Source organism: Nannospalax galili, unplaced genomic scaffold, assembly GCF_000622305.1.
Source record: "Nannospalax galili isolate Female #2095 unplaced genomic scaffold, S.galili_v1.0 scaffold453, whole genome shotgun sequence".
NCBI lineage: Eukaryota > Metazoa > Chordata > Mammalia > Rodentia > Spalacidae > Nannospalax > Nannospalax galili.
Genome location: NW_008334081.1, coordinates 2,032,531 through 2,047,953, shown reverse-complemented (window position 1 = coordinate 2,047,953; position 15,423 = coordinate 2,032,531). Strand labels below are relative to the sequence as shown.

Below are 15,423 nucleotides of genomic sequence, written 5' to 3'. Positions count from 1 at the left end.
CTTTTAGCTATACATATGGACTCTTATGAAATTATATTGGCCCCTTTAATCTTTGGTTATACTTTCCTTTTGGGTATTTAAGGCTATACAGTTGGTCCAGATAAACCGATTTATTTCTACTCTTAAGGCCATTTGAGGATCTGTTCCTCAGGGGTCACATGGGCTTGGGAGGAGCCTCTGGCTCCTTTCTTTTACCAGTTCCACCTATGTGAAGATAAGTCAAAAGTCCTGCTCGACCATGGTTGGCTTCACTTGGAGCATGGAGGAAATGATTCCTCTATGTTGATCCTCCTCTTTGTAGACTGGAAACTGGTTCAAGTCCATCTGGTGGGGTCTCCTCAGTCTCCTTGATGAAGAGGACAGGTGACCCACCACCATTGTAGGACATTTTGAGAGATGCTCATAGTCCCCTGGAACTAGTCGACCTAGGACAGCAAGGAGCAAAATGTGTCCTTTATGTCCCTCTGACCAAATTATTATATGCCTCAAAGTATGTCTGTTAGACATCCAAGAAGGTTAGTTCCACCAGTCTGGTACTTTCAATTACCCTCTGTAGATTTTTTTTTAAAGTCAGCTTTCTGTTGCAAAATAATGTGCCTATTCTGTCAGTTCTTAATATTTTAGGCATTGCAAAATAACATTAAAAATATTTGTCCTTTTGCATTTTATTTTTTCAATGTTGTGTTTGTGAGATTTATCCATTTATCATCTTTCCACTCTGAAATGCCACTAGAAATGAAAGTAAAGCTAAACTAAGGAAAAGAGCTGTGTTTTTCTGAAAGGATAAATAACGGAAGAACACATGACAACCCTATAAGTAGACAACAAAAAGAAGAACACTATCATCAAAAAAAAATCCTCGGGGGCTGGAGAGATGGTTCAGCTCAGTTAAGAGCACTGGCTGCTCTTGCAGAGGACCCAGGTTCGGCTCCCAGCACCCACATGGTGACGAACAACTGTCCCTAACTCCACTTCCGGGGATCTGACACCCTCTTCTGGCCTCCATGGGCATTGCATGTACCTGGTGGACTTACATACATGCAGGCAAAACACTCATACACAGAAAATAAAAATAAATCAACTTAAAAAAGAAAAAAATCATGATGGATATAGATGGAGAAATCCTCAACAAAATACTAACAAATCCACAGCATTGGGGAGATTATACACCACAGTCAGGTGGGCTTCTTCCCAGAAATGCAAGGATAGTTTGCTGTATGTAGGTCAATAAAAGTAGACACCATCAACAAAATGAAGGACCAACGATCATCTCAGCAGATATAGGCAAGGTGATTGATAGAATTCAACATCACTTTATGATTAAAAAAAACCCTGAACAAATGAGGTGTGGAATGAAGGTGATGTGACAAAGGCCCTTGAACAAGAAGCTAACTATCTTAGGTGATGTTACATTCAATAGGGGAACGCTGGGGGTGTGCTGTAAGGTCCAGATAAGTCAAGGCTGCCCACCTGCAACATTATTCTAGCCCAAGCAGTCAGGGGAGAGAAGAACACAAATCTGGAAAGAAGGAAACATGTCAGTTTGCAGAAAGCATGACCTTAGATGTAGAAAACTCCTACCAAAAATCTACTGGAATAAATGGGTTTAGCGAAGTTACAAAACACAAAATCGGTGGTGTTGCTGTCTGATAATGGTACGTTATTTGAACTTGAAATCAAGCAAGTAATCTAATAATAGCTACAAAAATCAGGCATAAATTTAATCAAAGAAGGGAAACATTTCTACTATGAAAATTACAAAACATCAATGAAAGAAATTGAAGAGGACACAGCGCACAGACACACACACGCAGAAACACATGCAGACACACACCCACACAGAGAAAGACACCTTCTGTTACCTATTGGGACAGTCACTATTGTTAACATGTCCATATCTTGCAAAGAAGTCTGGATTCATTGCAATCCCCATCTAAACACCAGTGACAGCTGGTGTGGTGCTGCACACCTGTAGCCCCAGCACTCGGGAGGTAGAAGCAGAAGGATCGGAGTTCAAGGTCATTCTTGGATTTGGGGTCAGCCTGAGTTGCATGAAACCCTGTCTCCAAAACAAAAACAAAAAAACCCCACCAACAACATTCTTCAAAGAACCAGAGAAAATAGTATTCGTGTTTGTATGAAGCCGTAACAAGCCTGGAGCAGCCAAGGCTGTCTAAGCCAAAAGAATGAGGCAGGAACCAGGCTGTAACCCGACCTCAAGCTTCACAGCTGTTGTCATCAGAACAGCGTGGCACTGACAAAAATGCAGACACACCGACAAATAGGACAGATCAGAGAGCCCAAAGGGAGCCCACATCTGCAGCCACCTGCCCTGGCAAAGGAGGACGAACACACACTGTTAAAAGGACAGTCTTCAACAAATCGCGCAAATAATCAGATACCCACGTGCGGAAGAACGGAGTAGGTCCCTGTCTGTCACTCTGTATAAACAACCGAACGGGCTGTCTTCCTATGTAAGGTCTGACCTAAAGTACTGGAAGGCGGCAGGGGAACTGCTTCCCGGCATTGCAATCAGCGGCTCAGTCTTTGCAGAGAGCAAAAGCAAAAATGTGGAAGTGGTTTGGGTGCTGTCTAGCAAGAGACTCAGGACAGTGTTTTCCAGCTTCACACTGGAGAATTTGGAGACTACTTAAGGAATGCCAAAAAATACCAAGAACCAAATAACCGGACTTAAAAATGGACAGTAGACCTAAATAGATACTTCCAAAAGAGGATGCACAGGGCTAGTGAGACAGCTCAGCAGGTAAAGGCGCTTGCTGCCAAGTCTGACCACCTGAGTTTGCTCCCCAGAACCCATGTTGTAGAAAGAGAGAAGTGACTCTTGAAAGTTGTCCTCCAACTGCTACAAGTGCACCATGGCGTGTACACACACACACACACACACACACACACACACGTACACACAGTAAATAAGTGTGAGTTTTTTTAAAAAAGACAAATGACCAAAGGGTGTGTGAAAAAATGTTTCACGCAACATCACTAATCACAATTGCAATCAAAACCACAATGAACTGTCACCTCACCCTACGAAGACTGGCCACTGTCAAAAGGTTAAAAGTGCTGGCAGGTATGGAGGAAAGAGAGGTCACAGTGTTGGTGGGAATGTATGTTAGTACACCCACTATGGAAAAGTGGAGATTCCTCAAAAAAGCAAAGATTGAGCCGCAGTATGATCCAGCAACCCCACTGCTGGGAATGTATCTAAAGACAGCAAAATCCATTAGACATCTGGACTCCATGATGACTGCAATACTGTTCAGAAAGCAGAGACACAACCCGAATGTCTACCAACTGATGAATGAAGAAAATGTGACACACACAGTGGAATACCATTCAGCCATAAAAAGAATGAAATCCTATTGTCCTAATTTGCTTTTCTGTTGCTGTGATGAACACCGTGACCAAAAGCAGGTTGGGAGGAAAGGGTTTATTTGGCTTACAGCTCACAGTCCATCACTGAGGGAAGCCATGGCAGGAAACTGAGGCAGGAACCTGGTGGCAGGTGCTGAAGCAGAGACCATAGAGGACTGATGCTTACTGAATTGCGTCCCCTGGTTTGTTCAGCTAGCTTTCTTATACAGCCCTGGCCTACCTGCTTAGGAATGATGCCACCCACTGTGGGCTGGGCCCTCCTTCATCAATTTTCAGTTAAGAAAATGCCCCACAGACATACCCACAGGCCAGTTTGATGGAGGTAATTCCCCAGTTGAGGTTCCCTCTCCTCAGGAGACTCTAGGTTGTATCAAGTTGATAAACTAACCAGAACACCTATCATAATAAGCCAAACATAGAAAGACAAGTACTGCTTTATCCACTCATTTGTGGAGTCTAAAAAATCTCGATCTCAGACTTGTATGGAATGCAAGGCATAGATAATAATGTACTGTAAGTTTCAGAAAGCTACAAGAAAGGATTCCAAGTGTTCTTTTAAATTATAAATACGTGCTAATTGTTTGAGGAGATAGGTATGTTTTTTTTTGACTTAAATATTATATAATGTATACATGTTCCTAAATACCACAATATATTATTATGTATAATTTTCTTGTATCAGTTGAATTTAATTAGCTGAGGAAGTAGCTCAGTTTGGTTTAATCCTCAGCACTGCTAAAAATGAATAAATAATGATAAAACTTTTTGTTGTGTTTTTGAGACAAGGTCTCCCTGTAACTCCAACTGGCCTGGAAGTGCTATGTAGACCAGGCTGGCCTTGATCTGTCAGAGAGCCACCTGCCTCTGCCTCCTGAGTGCTGAGATTAAAGACCATTTTTTAGCATGCCTGGCTAAAAAGTGATAACACTTTTGAGACAAAAATATTTGATAATGATGATTGCAATGTTTTGTTGCTTTTTCATTTTTATTAATTTATTTTTGGGGAGTGTATTCGTGCCACAGTACACGTAGTGGTCAAAGGATAACTTGTAGGAGTGGGTTCTTTCCTCCCACCATGTGGGTCTTATGAGAAACAATGATCCTCACTTCATAAAAAGAGCGCTGGATGGGGGTTGGAGAGGCAGCTCAGCGGTTAAGAGCACTGGTGCTCTTGCAGAGGACCCGGGTTTGATTCTCAGTACCCACAAAGCAGCTAACAATCGTCCATAACTCTGGTTCCAGGAGATCTGATGCCCTCTTCTGACCTCCTCAGGCATTGCACAACATGGGTGCACTTACATGAAGGCAAAACACTCAGATACATAAAAAATATTTTTAAAAAAGAGCATTGGAGACTCAGAATAATGAAAGTGAAGCTGTTTATTTTATGACCTTGCAAAATCAGCCATCAGCGTAGCATGGCAGGCACACTGACTAAGGCGGAGAACAATTTTTGTAGGCCTGAACAATGGCGCTCCCTCCCCGTCCTCACTTCAGAGGACCAGGAGGTGTGATCTTGCACGTCATCTTCTCTCCTCTCAGTTCGACAGACAGGGACCTACTCCGTTCTTCCGCACGTGGGTATCTGATTATTTGCACGTCATCTTCTCTCCTCTCAGTTTAGGCCTGAACAATGGCGCTCCCTCCCCGTCCTCACTTCAGAGGACCAGGAGGTGTGATCTTGCACGTCATCTTCTCTCCTCTCAGTTCGCATTTGTCTTTTTCTCAACAAAAATCAACTGAGTTTATCTCTATGTTTTAATTTCTTATTTGTATTTTATGTGTGTGAATGTATTTTCTGCGTGTTTGTCAGTGCATCCATGCAATGCCCGTGAAGGTCAGAAGAGGGTGTTGAATTCTCCTAGAACTGGAGTTACGGACACACAGTTGTTAGCTACCTTGTGGGTGCTGGGAATCAAACCCCGGTCCTCTGCAAGAGCAGCCAGGGCTCTCTTAACCACTGAGGAGCCATCTCTCCAGCCTCCTGATCCTGTTTATTTCAATGCTTATCAGATACATGGTCTTGCAGGGAAGCTTGGCTGTTGGTAATCTATTCTAAACTTCTAGTTTTGGGGGATAGCCTAGCAGCATTTGGATGGGGGGGTAGTTAGACTGGCAGGCATTAACAAGGGTCTAGTGTTTTCTGTTTATTTGTAACTGGACCTAAGCTGGCTCAAGGCACCTTTGAAAATGCACCATCAGATTTTATTTCTAGCAGGGTCTAGAACTCAGGTCGTCAGGCATGGCAGCAGTGCCCCCACCCACTGGGCCATCTCTCTGGTCCTATTTGCAACCCTAACCCTTTCTCCTCTCACCTTTTTCCTATCTGTCTACTGGATCCATAGAAGAGATTTTTAAATGTTTGTCCTCTTGCTAGTCACCCTTCATTTCTCTGCTCTCCCTGCTCTCCTGGCACGGCAGGGTGCACCCTCAGTCACTGTGGTGTAAGCACTTGCTCCCACCACCCACGTGATGCTGGGGGACCTGCAGGCAGGTCTCTGAGCTCTGTCATTTCTAGTGGGAACTCAGCTGCCAAACTTACTTCTTTTCCTCCTGAGAGTTGGGCGTCTTTGTGCTCATCTCCCTTCATCTTTGGTTCTTAGCTGCCTCTCCATGATGTGCCTTGCTTTGGTGGTCTTTGAGTGCATCTGCTTGGAGTGTGCAGGGCTTTCTGGATCTGGGCACTGATGCTCTAGCAATGTTAGGCTGTTTATGGCCATGGTAAGTCCTGCTTCTCTGCTGTCTCTGGACTGATTTGAAACAATAGGAATTCATTTCTCGTAGTTCTCGAGGCTGGAAGGCTGGTGTTGAGGTGTGATCATGTGTGACGCAGGTCCCCTCTCTGCTGCCTTCTCCCGTGTCCTCACATAGAGGAAGGAGCAAGCCTGTGCTCCATTCAGATGACCCACTTCTCCTGGAAGATTTTGTCACAGCCCACCTGAGGCCAGGCTGTGGTAGGTCTGATGGGGCCAAGCCTGCCTGGACTTGCTGTTCAACTCTGGGCCTCCAGCTCTGGCCTCTAATTTCTGGGATCCCCCTCCTACCCATCTGTAGTGCTTGACAGACACTGTGGAATTTCCTTTGACTTTCAGAGACTCTTAGACTTTTAAATCCTATGCCTTGGACTTGGAACTTGGCAGATGTCTTCAGGAGTTGCCTGTGCCTCCACCTTTCCGGAGTCTTGGCTGTCTGAGTTTGTCCCTCTTGACCACAGCTCTGCAGCTTTCTCTGTGCCTCAGCAGCAGCTCTCTGCCTGGAAAGACTCCAGCCTCCTGGCCTCACATACCCTGCCCAGAATGCAAAGGGGTTGGGAGCCAGTGCCGTCTTGTGTCTTCTGTGCCCCCAGCCCCTGCACTGGAATCTTGGCTTGTTACCCACACTGTGTTCAGTAGCCTTTTGAATCCGTCTTGCTGACTTCAACATTTTCTCTGCCCCAGCCACCGACCCTCTGAGGCAGGGGTGCATTTCTAGCAATCTCTGCTCCAGCGTGGGAACAGCCCCTGTGTGTTGATGCTTTTAAAGAAAAAGTTCTAGCATTATGGTTCAGTGTCCCAACTGGGGTCCCCCAAACAGACATGCCCTGTCTCCTCCACCAAACAGGAGCCCCCTGTTTGGATGCTGTCCTAGCTAGCTTTAATTGTCAATGTGACACAGCCTAGAGTCATCTAAGAGGAAAGCCTTGTTTGAGAGCTGCCTATATCAGATATAAGTTTGTGGGTATGTCTGCAGGGGGATTGTCTTGATTATGAATTGATGTTGGAAGGACCAGCCCACTACCGATGGCCCCTAAGCAGGTGGGCCTGGGCTGTATAATAAAGCTAGCTAAACATGACTCTGTAAGTGAGCAAGCCAGCAAACGATGAACTCCTTGGTTTCTGTTTCAAGCTCCTGCTTGAGTTCCTGCCCTAACTCCCTTCACTGACGGATTGTGACCTAGAAATGTAAGCCAAAGAAATCCTTTCCTTCTGAAGTTGCTTTTGGTTAGAGTGCTTTTTATCATAGCACCTGAAAGAAAATCAGAACAGACACAGTTGCCTGTCTTTGGTCTGGCAACACAGCTTTAACCTATCTGTGATGCCTGGGAGGGATGAGGCCCTGTCTCTGTCCTATGATGGTGCAGGGTGAGGTCTCTTCTCTGTCCTCATTTTCCACAAATCTCTTGTCTTGTCAAATTCCCCTGAAAATCCTGTTGGACTGTCTGGGTTGCAGGGATCGGGCATCTGTGTAGTGACTTTGAGGAGATGGAAAAGCTCATCCACCATGTCTACTGAACATGTGTAGTGACTTTGAGAAGGAAAAGCTCACCCGCCATGTCTACTGAACATCTGTGTAGTGACTTTGAGGAGAAGGAAAGCTCACCCACCATGTCTGTTGAACATCTGTCCTTCTAGCATCTTCTTCTCTGGTGATTTCCTACCTCTGTGCCTGGGATTACTTTGCCATATGACAAGGTCTTTAAGGTTTCAAGACATGCTGCTATATGTACCCTAGGACTCTCTCCCTAAGTTTCAGGCTTCATGGGTTTGCCCATGTCCTGCCTTCCTCCTTGGCTGGAATGTTCTAAGAAGTACACAGATTTGCTGATATAAGGAAACATAGTTTCCCTGCCCCTCCTGGGTGGCCACTCGTGGACTTGGGAAGGCAGTACCCTAGGGGTTCCCAGTGACTGACCCCATGTCTTGGGACTGTAAGGCCACCATGGGGGACTGGGATTAAGTCCAATTCCTACCAATTTTGTTCTAGTGCGGACTTGTCTACCCTCAGCAGTAGGAGAGATCTGTCCCTCTTCTGCAGCTTCTGAAAGATGTTTCCTAAGGTCCATTCTGCCCCAGGTCTAGCCTGTCTGTAGCGTTTGGAGAACCAGGGTTGAACAGCAGGATCTGGAAGCAGAGGCCCTGGGTCTGCACTGGCCTTAGGCCCCACCAGGCCCTCTCCCCTCCCTTTGCAGAGCCAGGTCCTTCTGCTTGGATCTGGGGTTTTCTTGAGATTCAGCCCTGTCTTACTAGGAATCTGGGGCAATGCAGGAGAGAGACCTTTGGCTCAGATTCTCCTAAGGTTGACAGTGACAGGTAGGGAGATAGGGAGATGCCTTTTCAGAAAGGGCACTTCATGGACCCCCAGTGGGAGATTCAAAGACCCGCCCTAGCATCTCACCGATGCCTCTGGTGGCTGAGGGTGGCTTTGTCCCACCACTTAGCTGTGGCCTAAGCCAGTTTTACACAACAATAAGAGAGAGACTGGAGAATTCATCTTCACGTCAAGCAAGTTTCCCCCAAACTCTGGTAATTTCCAGAGCCTGTCCCTCTCCTTGTCCCAGAAGCCCTGTCCTGCAGATCCAGGTCCTTGGGTAAAACAGCAGCTATCTTGTCCAGCCAGTCAGCTCTGGAGAGATGACTCAAAGTGGCTTCTCTTTCCTTGATTGCTGGGAGTTTCTCCACAGAGTCCAGGGAATAGAAAGGCAGCTCACTGTGGGTTCACTGGCCTCAGCCCTGCCCATTCAACATGTCTATAAACTGAGGCCCAGGGGCAAGTCACACAGCCAGGAAAAAGGCAGGACCAGGGCCAAATCGTAACCTATGACCAGGAATAGACATTCTTGTTCCTCAGGGCCCTGCCTGAGAAGCCTGTGGATGTGAGGGTCACCTTTGTGCTCCCTAGAAGGACACCCTCACTTTGACACCAGGGTTGTTTCCCATTTCTTGTGCTGATTCCTGTTTTGTTGGGCTTGTTAAGCTCAGCTTAGCTCTGTGCTGTTAATGCTGCATGCTCCCCAGTTCCTTGTCCTCTTAGTTGGTCACCACGCCTGTGTCATTCGGGGGGTTGGAGTGAGTGGAGAAACCCTATGGGTTCAACAAATAACCAGGCACTGGTTCTGCTTCTTTGAATATTGCTCCTAAGTCGTGTTTCCCTTTTCCCTAAAGGTGACTCTGCCCTTGCTGGGGCTCCTACCGCTGCTAGGAGTGACCAACAGAGGCCAAAGAAATGGCCGGGGCCTCTGTGAAGGTGGCGGTGCGTGTCCGCCCCTTCAATTCCCGGGAGATGAGCCGTGACTCCAAATGTATCATTCAGATGTCGGGAAGCACCACCAGTGAGTATTGGGTGACCCAGCCACCATCAATTCCTGGTCACTTGGGGATGTCCCATGCCAACCAGACCCAACAGCCAACCCAGCATGGTTCAAAAGCCCGGAGCCCTCCTCATCCACATGGTATGGGATCTGGGGCTGCAGTAAGAGATGACTAAGGACAGTGGCTCGAGGAAACAGAAATTTGTTCTCGGGTTCTGGAGGCCAGATAACTAAAATCAAGGTACAGACAGGACACTTCTCCTCAGATTCCTCTGAGGCTCAGGGGACCATTCTCCCTGCCTCTCCAAGTATCTGGTGGTTATTGGCTATCTAGGTTCATGACCATGTTGCTCTCATGTCTGCGCCTCTCTGTTCTTTCATTGCTGTTATTGTTTGTTTGTTTGTTTTTATAGAGTCTTACACTGTAGCTCAGGCTGGATTCAAACTCACCATATAGCCCAGGCTGGCCTTGAACTCTTGCCTCAGCCTCAAATATTGTAATCCCAGTTTGGCCTGGGATACAGGCATGTGCCACCACATCTGTCTGCGCCTTTGTATTCTGAGGTGGCCTTCTTACAAGAACACCAATGGTTGGATTTAAGGTGCATCTTAATCTGCTATGGCTCTACATAAATAACTAATTACATCATTAAACATCCTATTTCTAGCCTGTATTTCAACTACTCAGAAGGTTAAGTCAAGAGTATCACTTGAATCTAGGAGTTCAAGTCCAGCTTGGGTACCACAGTGAGGCTCAGTCTCAAAAACCAAACATAATAAATAACCAAAAAAGCAAGACCCTGTTTCTAGGTAAGATCGCACCCTGAGGTTGAGGGGTATGAACTTGGGAGTAGAGGGTAATGCTGTTTAACTCAGGATATGGTTACAGCCCTGGGTTTTCTAGTTTTCCTGTTGGTTCTTTTGCTGTGTTTCTCATTGTAGGGCATCTCAGACCTCTGACAAATGGGAGGTGTGGCCTAGACTTGGGGAGTAGGAAGCAGTAAGTCAGGGGATGGCATTCCAGAAGGCTGGGGACATACGCCTGCCCCAAAGGCCCCATCAGCAACAGGATTTGGTTGCTGGGGTGAGAGAGAGGCCCAGCCTCTGAGCTTCCCGTCTGCTCACCATTTCATCTGGGAAGTTTCTTAATGAGGTTTAATGGATAGGCAGAGAGGTATGGAGGTCTCATTGGGCAGCTCGCTGAATTTTCAGGATCTGAAAACCACACCCAGACTGAGAACAGGACTTGGAAGGCCCAGCCACCTCCTCATGCCCCTCACTCCTCCACCAGGGGAGCCAACAGCCATGATTCTGACTCCCTTGCCTGGTGGGCTCACTTTGGGTCCTCTTCAAATGGTCTAGTGTTTGAGTGGAGTCTGCTGATGACAGTCCACCCCAAAGCTTACAAAAACTGGTCATCACCTCTGTTCAAGGTTGACTGCGCTTGGTAGACGTGTAGGCCTGGTTCTCACGTGGTTACTGGTCACCACCTTCCACAAGCTCCTGTTGGTCCAAATTCTACCCAGTGGTTGGCACCAACAATCACTTGGTCCTTGGGGTGCTGGATAACGATGGTACACACAGCACTCAGCACCTATGTGACTACCTGGTCTGTCATTTCCTAACTCACAGGTGGCTGCTGGAGGGGAGGGCCATGGCTGCCTCCTGGGGTGGTCACTGAGGCCTGCTGAGGGAGGAGGATCTTGGAATCCCTGTGAGTACCAGGGCAACTTTAGGACCTGTCATTCTATAATATTCTGGGGAAAGCCAGGTCATCATTGACATGTACATCTGTCCTGACACAGTGGGTCTGGTCTAGTCACAGTGGACTTTTACGTACTTCCTCCAAGGCCTAAACCCTTACCAAACAACAGGCAGACTGAAACGTCCCAGCTTTTATCTCTTCTTTAACTCATGTTCTCTGCCCATGGACAAGGAGAGGCGTGGGATCTTGTTGGGGAACCCTGCTGCTAAGGTTGTAGTCCACCATGTTGGGATAGCTCTAAGGAGCTCAGTGCTGTATGGAGGACTCCCTTTCTCAGTGGGTTGGGGGGGGGCTTCCTGCTCTCTGCCTGACCTTATCTGGAAAGTGCCTCCAAGCACAGATGCCTGGCCTTATTTGGAACATGACCTTTGGCATAGTTACCTGCAATAAAACTGCCCCCAGGTTTTTTCTATATGATAATTAGGCATTGCCCTATGGTTGGATGATAGGCTCCCCCTACCACATGTAAATAAAGCATCCTATGAACACCTATCAGCCGAAGCTTTGGTGGCCGCCTCCACCCTCTAATTTTCACTGACCCCCACTGAATAAACAAGCTGTATCACTGAAGCTGACTCCCGGAAGGGAAGGTCTTTTCCCTCATGCTCACTGGCCGTCCTGCCGTTAGTCCCTCTGCTCCACCCACAGGATCTGTGTCTCAGTGTAGGCCTAGGGGCTGGTTGGTGACAGGTCCCCTAGGCAACATCAGAGAGTCAGTCCAGTGTGGGCCCCTGAAGGGAATTCCAGGCAAGCCAAGGCCCTGGGAGGGCGGGGCTGACTGTGCTCCTGGCTCATCAATTGTAACCTTGGCAGTTTTCCCACCTGTGCAGAGGTGTGATGCTGAGTGCTCCCCACAGCCCCAAATCCAGGTCAATTCTGATTCTTCTAGCCACACAGAAGGAACCCCAGGGTTAGAAGGTCCCAGCACTCCCTCCACCCCCCAATCTGCCATGTTGGTTGCAGGGGAGATTCTGACCCTGGGAAAATTGCTCAGTTAATTTTTTTTCCTCTGTGCCTCTGTGTGCTGCCCCCACCTCTGCTTTTGTCTCCCCACTGGGTGGCCACCTACCCACTGCCCCTGTGCAGGCCTCACAGGCCTTGTATTGTGCTTCTTGGCTTGGAAGGGCCCTACTCCTGGGGGCCCAGCCAGAGCAGAGGTGGAGGGAGTGGGGCCTCTAATGAGCTGGTTCAGTCCTGGCTTGCAGGCCCAGGAGACCCTGTTTCTTTTACTTCTACCTCCAGTCTGCACGGGGACAGCCTGGAGACCTTGTGAAGCAGCCACTTTCCAGGCAGACTTGCTATGCTTCTGTGAGAAGTGGGCTGTCAAGGGAGGGGTTGCTGGCCCACAGTAGGCCTTTATAGATTGAACTGAGAGCCGTGGGTGGACAGCTAGGCCTCGGTAGACCCTGGGCTCTAAGTCGGGGGATGCTTTCCCCTCGTTGAAGCTTGGGACCCATGTGTAATGACAGAAGGTGTTTCCAGTGACATACACTGTAGGATCCAGGAGACTGGGTGGAGGCCAAGGATAAGTAGGGCCCAGGCCCAAACTACTATGCCAAGTGGGCCTCACTGTGAGTTTTCCCCATGGACCACTTACAGCTTCCCCCTCCCCACTCACTCACCCTAATTGCCTGGTGGCCCCCCAACTGGGCTTGGGCACTTCTGCCCTGAACCTGGGAGGGTCCACGTGGGGTATGATGATGACTATAGTACCAGGATCCCATCAGAGGCAGGGAGGGTGGGAAGGTTTAGGGCCCAGGCATGTCCATGACCTAGGATGGGGTCGGTCTGGGGCCTGACGCGCAGTTCAGGGAGTGAAGAGACGGAACAGACAGTGGTAGTGTTGGTGCTGTAAGTAGTGGGGTCCTGGCCTCCTCATCAGAGTGTCCGAGGCCCAGTCTAGGTGGTGCTGAGGAAAAGGCTACAGCTGTCTCCATGGCACCTACCACGTCTGCACTTGGGTTCCAGCTACATGAAGGCCACTGTTCCTGAGCTTCAGAAGGAGGTGAAATCTTGTTAGCTCTCTCTCCTGCCTCCTTGAAGCAGCCTTGGCAGGATGTGATGGTCAGTCATTATGTTCTTCCACTGGCTTCCTGAAGGCCCTGGACTTGAGAAAACTCCAGCTAGGGGTCTGGGGCCCAGGTAGCTTAGGTTGAGTCAGTCCTAGAGATAGGACTTCCAGGGATACTTGGCCAGAGCCTCAGGGGCCACTGAAGCCTGGCACAGAGGCAGAGTGCAGCGGGGTCATGGGGTGTTCACATTTCCAGTGCTGCTGCTACAAATTGCAGAAAGGTGTTTTGACATCAGGAATGCACTGTCTAGCTGCTCTGGAGGCTGCTGTACAAGACCCAGGTGTAGTCTGGGCCTGGACCTCCTGAGGCCGGGAGGATACATCTGCCCCAGGCCCCTGTCCGGCTCCTAGGGTTGCTGATGACTTTGTCGTGTAGAAGTCTCGTCCTAGTTTCCATATTCATCTTCACAGCTACAGTGTCCTCTTGTATGTGTGTCTCTCAATGTCAGATTTTTGTAAGGACACTAGTCAGCAGATGCAGGTCCACTCTGGCGACCTTACCTTAACAAACTACGTCTGCAGTGACCTTCATCTCCAGGCATCTTGACATACCAGGGGCCTGTGACTTCAAAATGTGGATTTTGAAGTGGATGCAGGTTTTGGAGAACAGTTTAGTCATGACTGGGGAAGAGAATGTTGTCCTTCCTGCTGTCATCCTGATGCAGAAATCATCTTGGGTACAGGCTGGCAGGGTGTGCCAGGGTGTGCTAAGGGCTATGTTGTATAGTTCTGACTGAAATCTAGTCCCATGTAGATAGCCCTGGGAGTTGGGGGCTTTGCTTTTCAGATTTGCTGGTGACTAAGATTTGCCTATGTCCCTTGTGGATGTGAAAATTCAGGGCGGGGTCTGCCTCAGGCCTATGGTCCTTGTGTCTCCATCAACATAGATATTTTGACTCTGACAGTCTTGGGGGTCCTGTCTGAGGTGATAGGAACTAAGTCCTCTCTGTGGGTGAGCACAGATGCTATGGGTCAGGACTCTTGAGCATAGAAATCATGGGCAGTGTGTTGGGTTGCTGGGACTTTGGTCCTCCAGTCCCTCCTGGAACACTCAGGCCTCAGCTGTGGGTGATGTGCCAATGTTCACTCAGGACTTGTCCCCGGCTCTAGGATGCTGTCTCAGCCACCCTAATCCCTGGGGTTGGGACGGGGCCTCTGTAAGGAGGGAAGAGCAGGCGGACAATGTAATGCCTTAAGGGGGACAAGTTAGGGGACAGGCTCGTGGGCTCTGGTTATAACAAAACTACAAGACATTCACTGTGTGCCAACTGGAGAGGAGAAGCTTGGATGTACTTGGCTACGAGTGCCCCATCCTTCAGGACAGTGAGCATGCTCCACACAATCACCCTGATGAGCTGTGCGGGCACCAAGAGATGAGGACAGGATGTGACAGGATGCCCTATAGTGTAGCTGCTTTGGAGGCATACATGTGCTAGACAGGGAAGGAAGACCACAGGATATGGGTCCCTGGAACAGGAAGTGTTGTGACCCAAAGTGTGACTGTTATTAGGAAGGAGCCACCAGAGGCAGGCCAGGCCTTGGCAGTACCCTCTGGCATCTGTGGACCCACCACGAAGAAAGAGGGACAGAGATCCCTCTGTGCCCATAAGTAGGCTTCGGTCCCCTCCAGTGTGGCTTGCCTGGAGCCTTCTCAGGACCAGGCTTCCTACTTTGGGGTACAGGCCAGATAGTCAGGGTCCTGTAGCATAGCACTAACTAACCCTGTTGCCTGTGTCCCCTGCAGCCATTGTCAACCCCAAACAGCCCAAGGAGACGCCCAAGAGCTTCAGCTTTGATTACTCCTACTGGTCACATACCTCGGTGAGTTGGGCCTGGGGAAATGCAGGCTGGCTCAGCTCTGGTAGCTGTGCAGCCCTTGGGAGTCCTGTGATCTCCCTTAGCTGAAGGGTCCCATCTAAGATGGGGTGAAGATTCTACCCTATTCTCTCAGAAGGTCACTCTGAGCTGGTTGCTCCGCCTGTGGGGACCAGGTTTCCTCCTTCTGTTCATTGTGCTGTTTCTCAGGGTCAGAGCTGTGAGTCTCTACTTTTGTCAACTCTCCTGCTTTAGACAGTCCAACCTCAGAAATCCCAAAAGCTTGGCATCCTGTAAGCTGAGAGCTGGGGG

At 48.7% G+C, this 15,423-nt stretch overlaps 1 protein-coding gene across 1 annotated transcript in view; it reads left to right on the top strand.

Annotated features, from left to right (window-relative positions):
• Positions 1 to 15,423, top strand: part of Kif1a (kinesin family member 1A) — an 89,146-nt gene that overhangs the window by 10,670 nt on the left and 63,053 nt on the right. The window contains 2 exon segments of the mRNA XM_017797166.2: positions 9,315 to 9,481; positions 15,041 to 15,117. Coding sequence (XP_017652655.1) covers positions 9,376 to 9,481; positions 15,041 to 15,117 — 183 coding nt within the window. The 5' untranslated portion in view covers positions 9,315 to 9,375.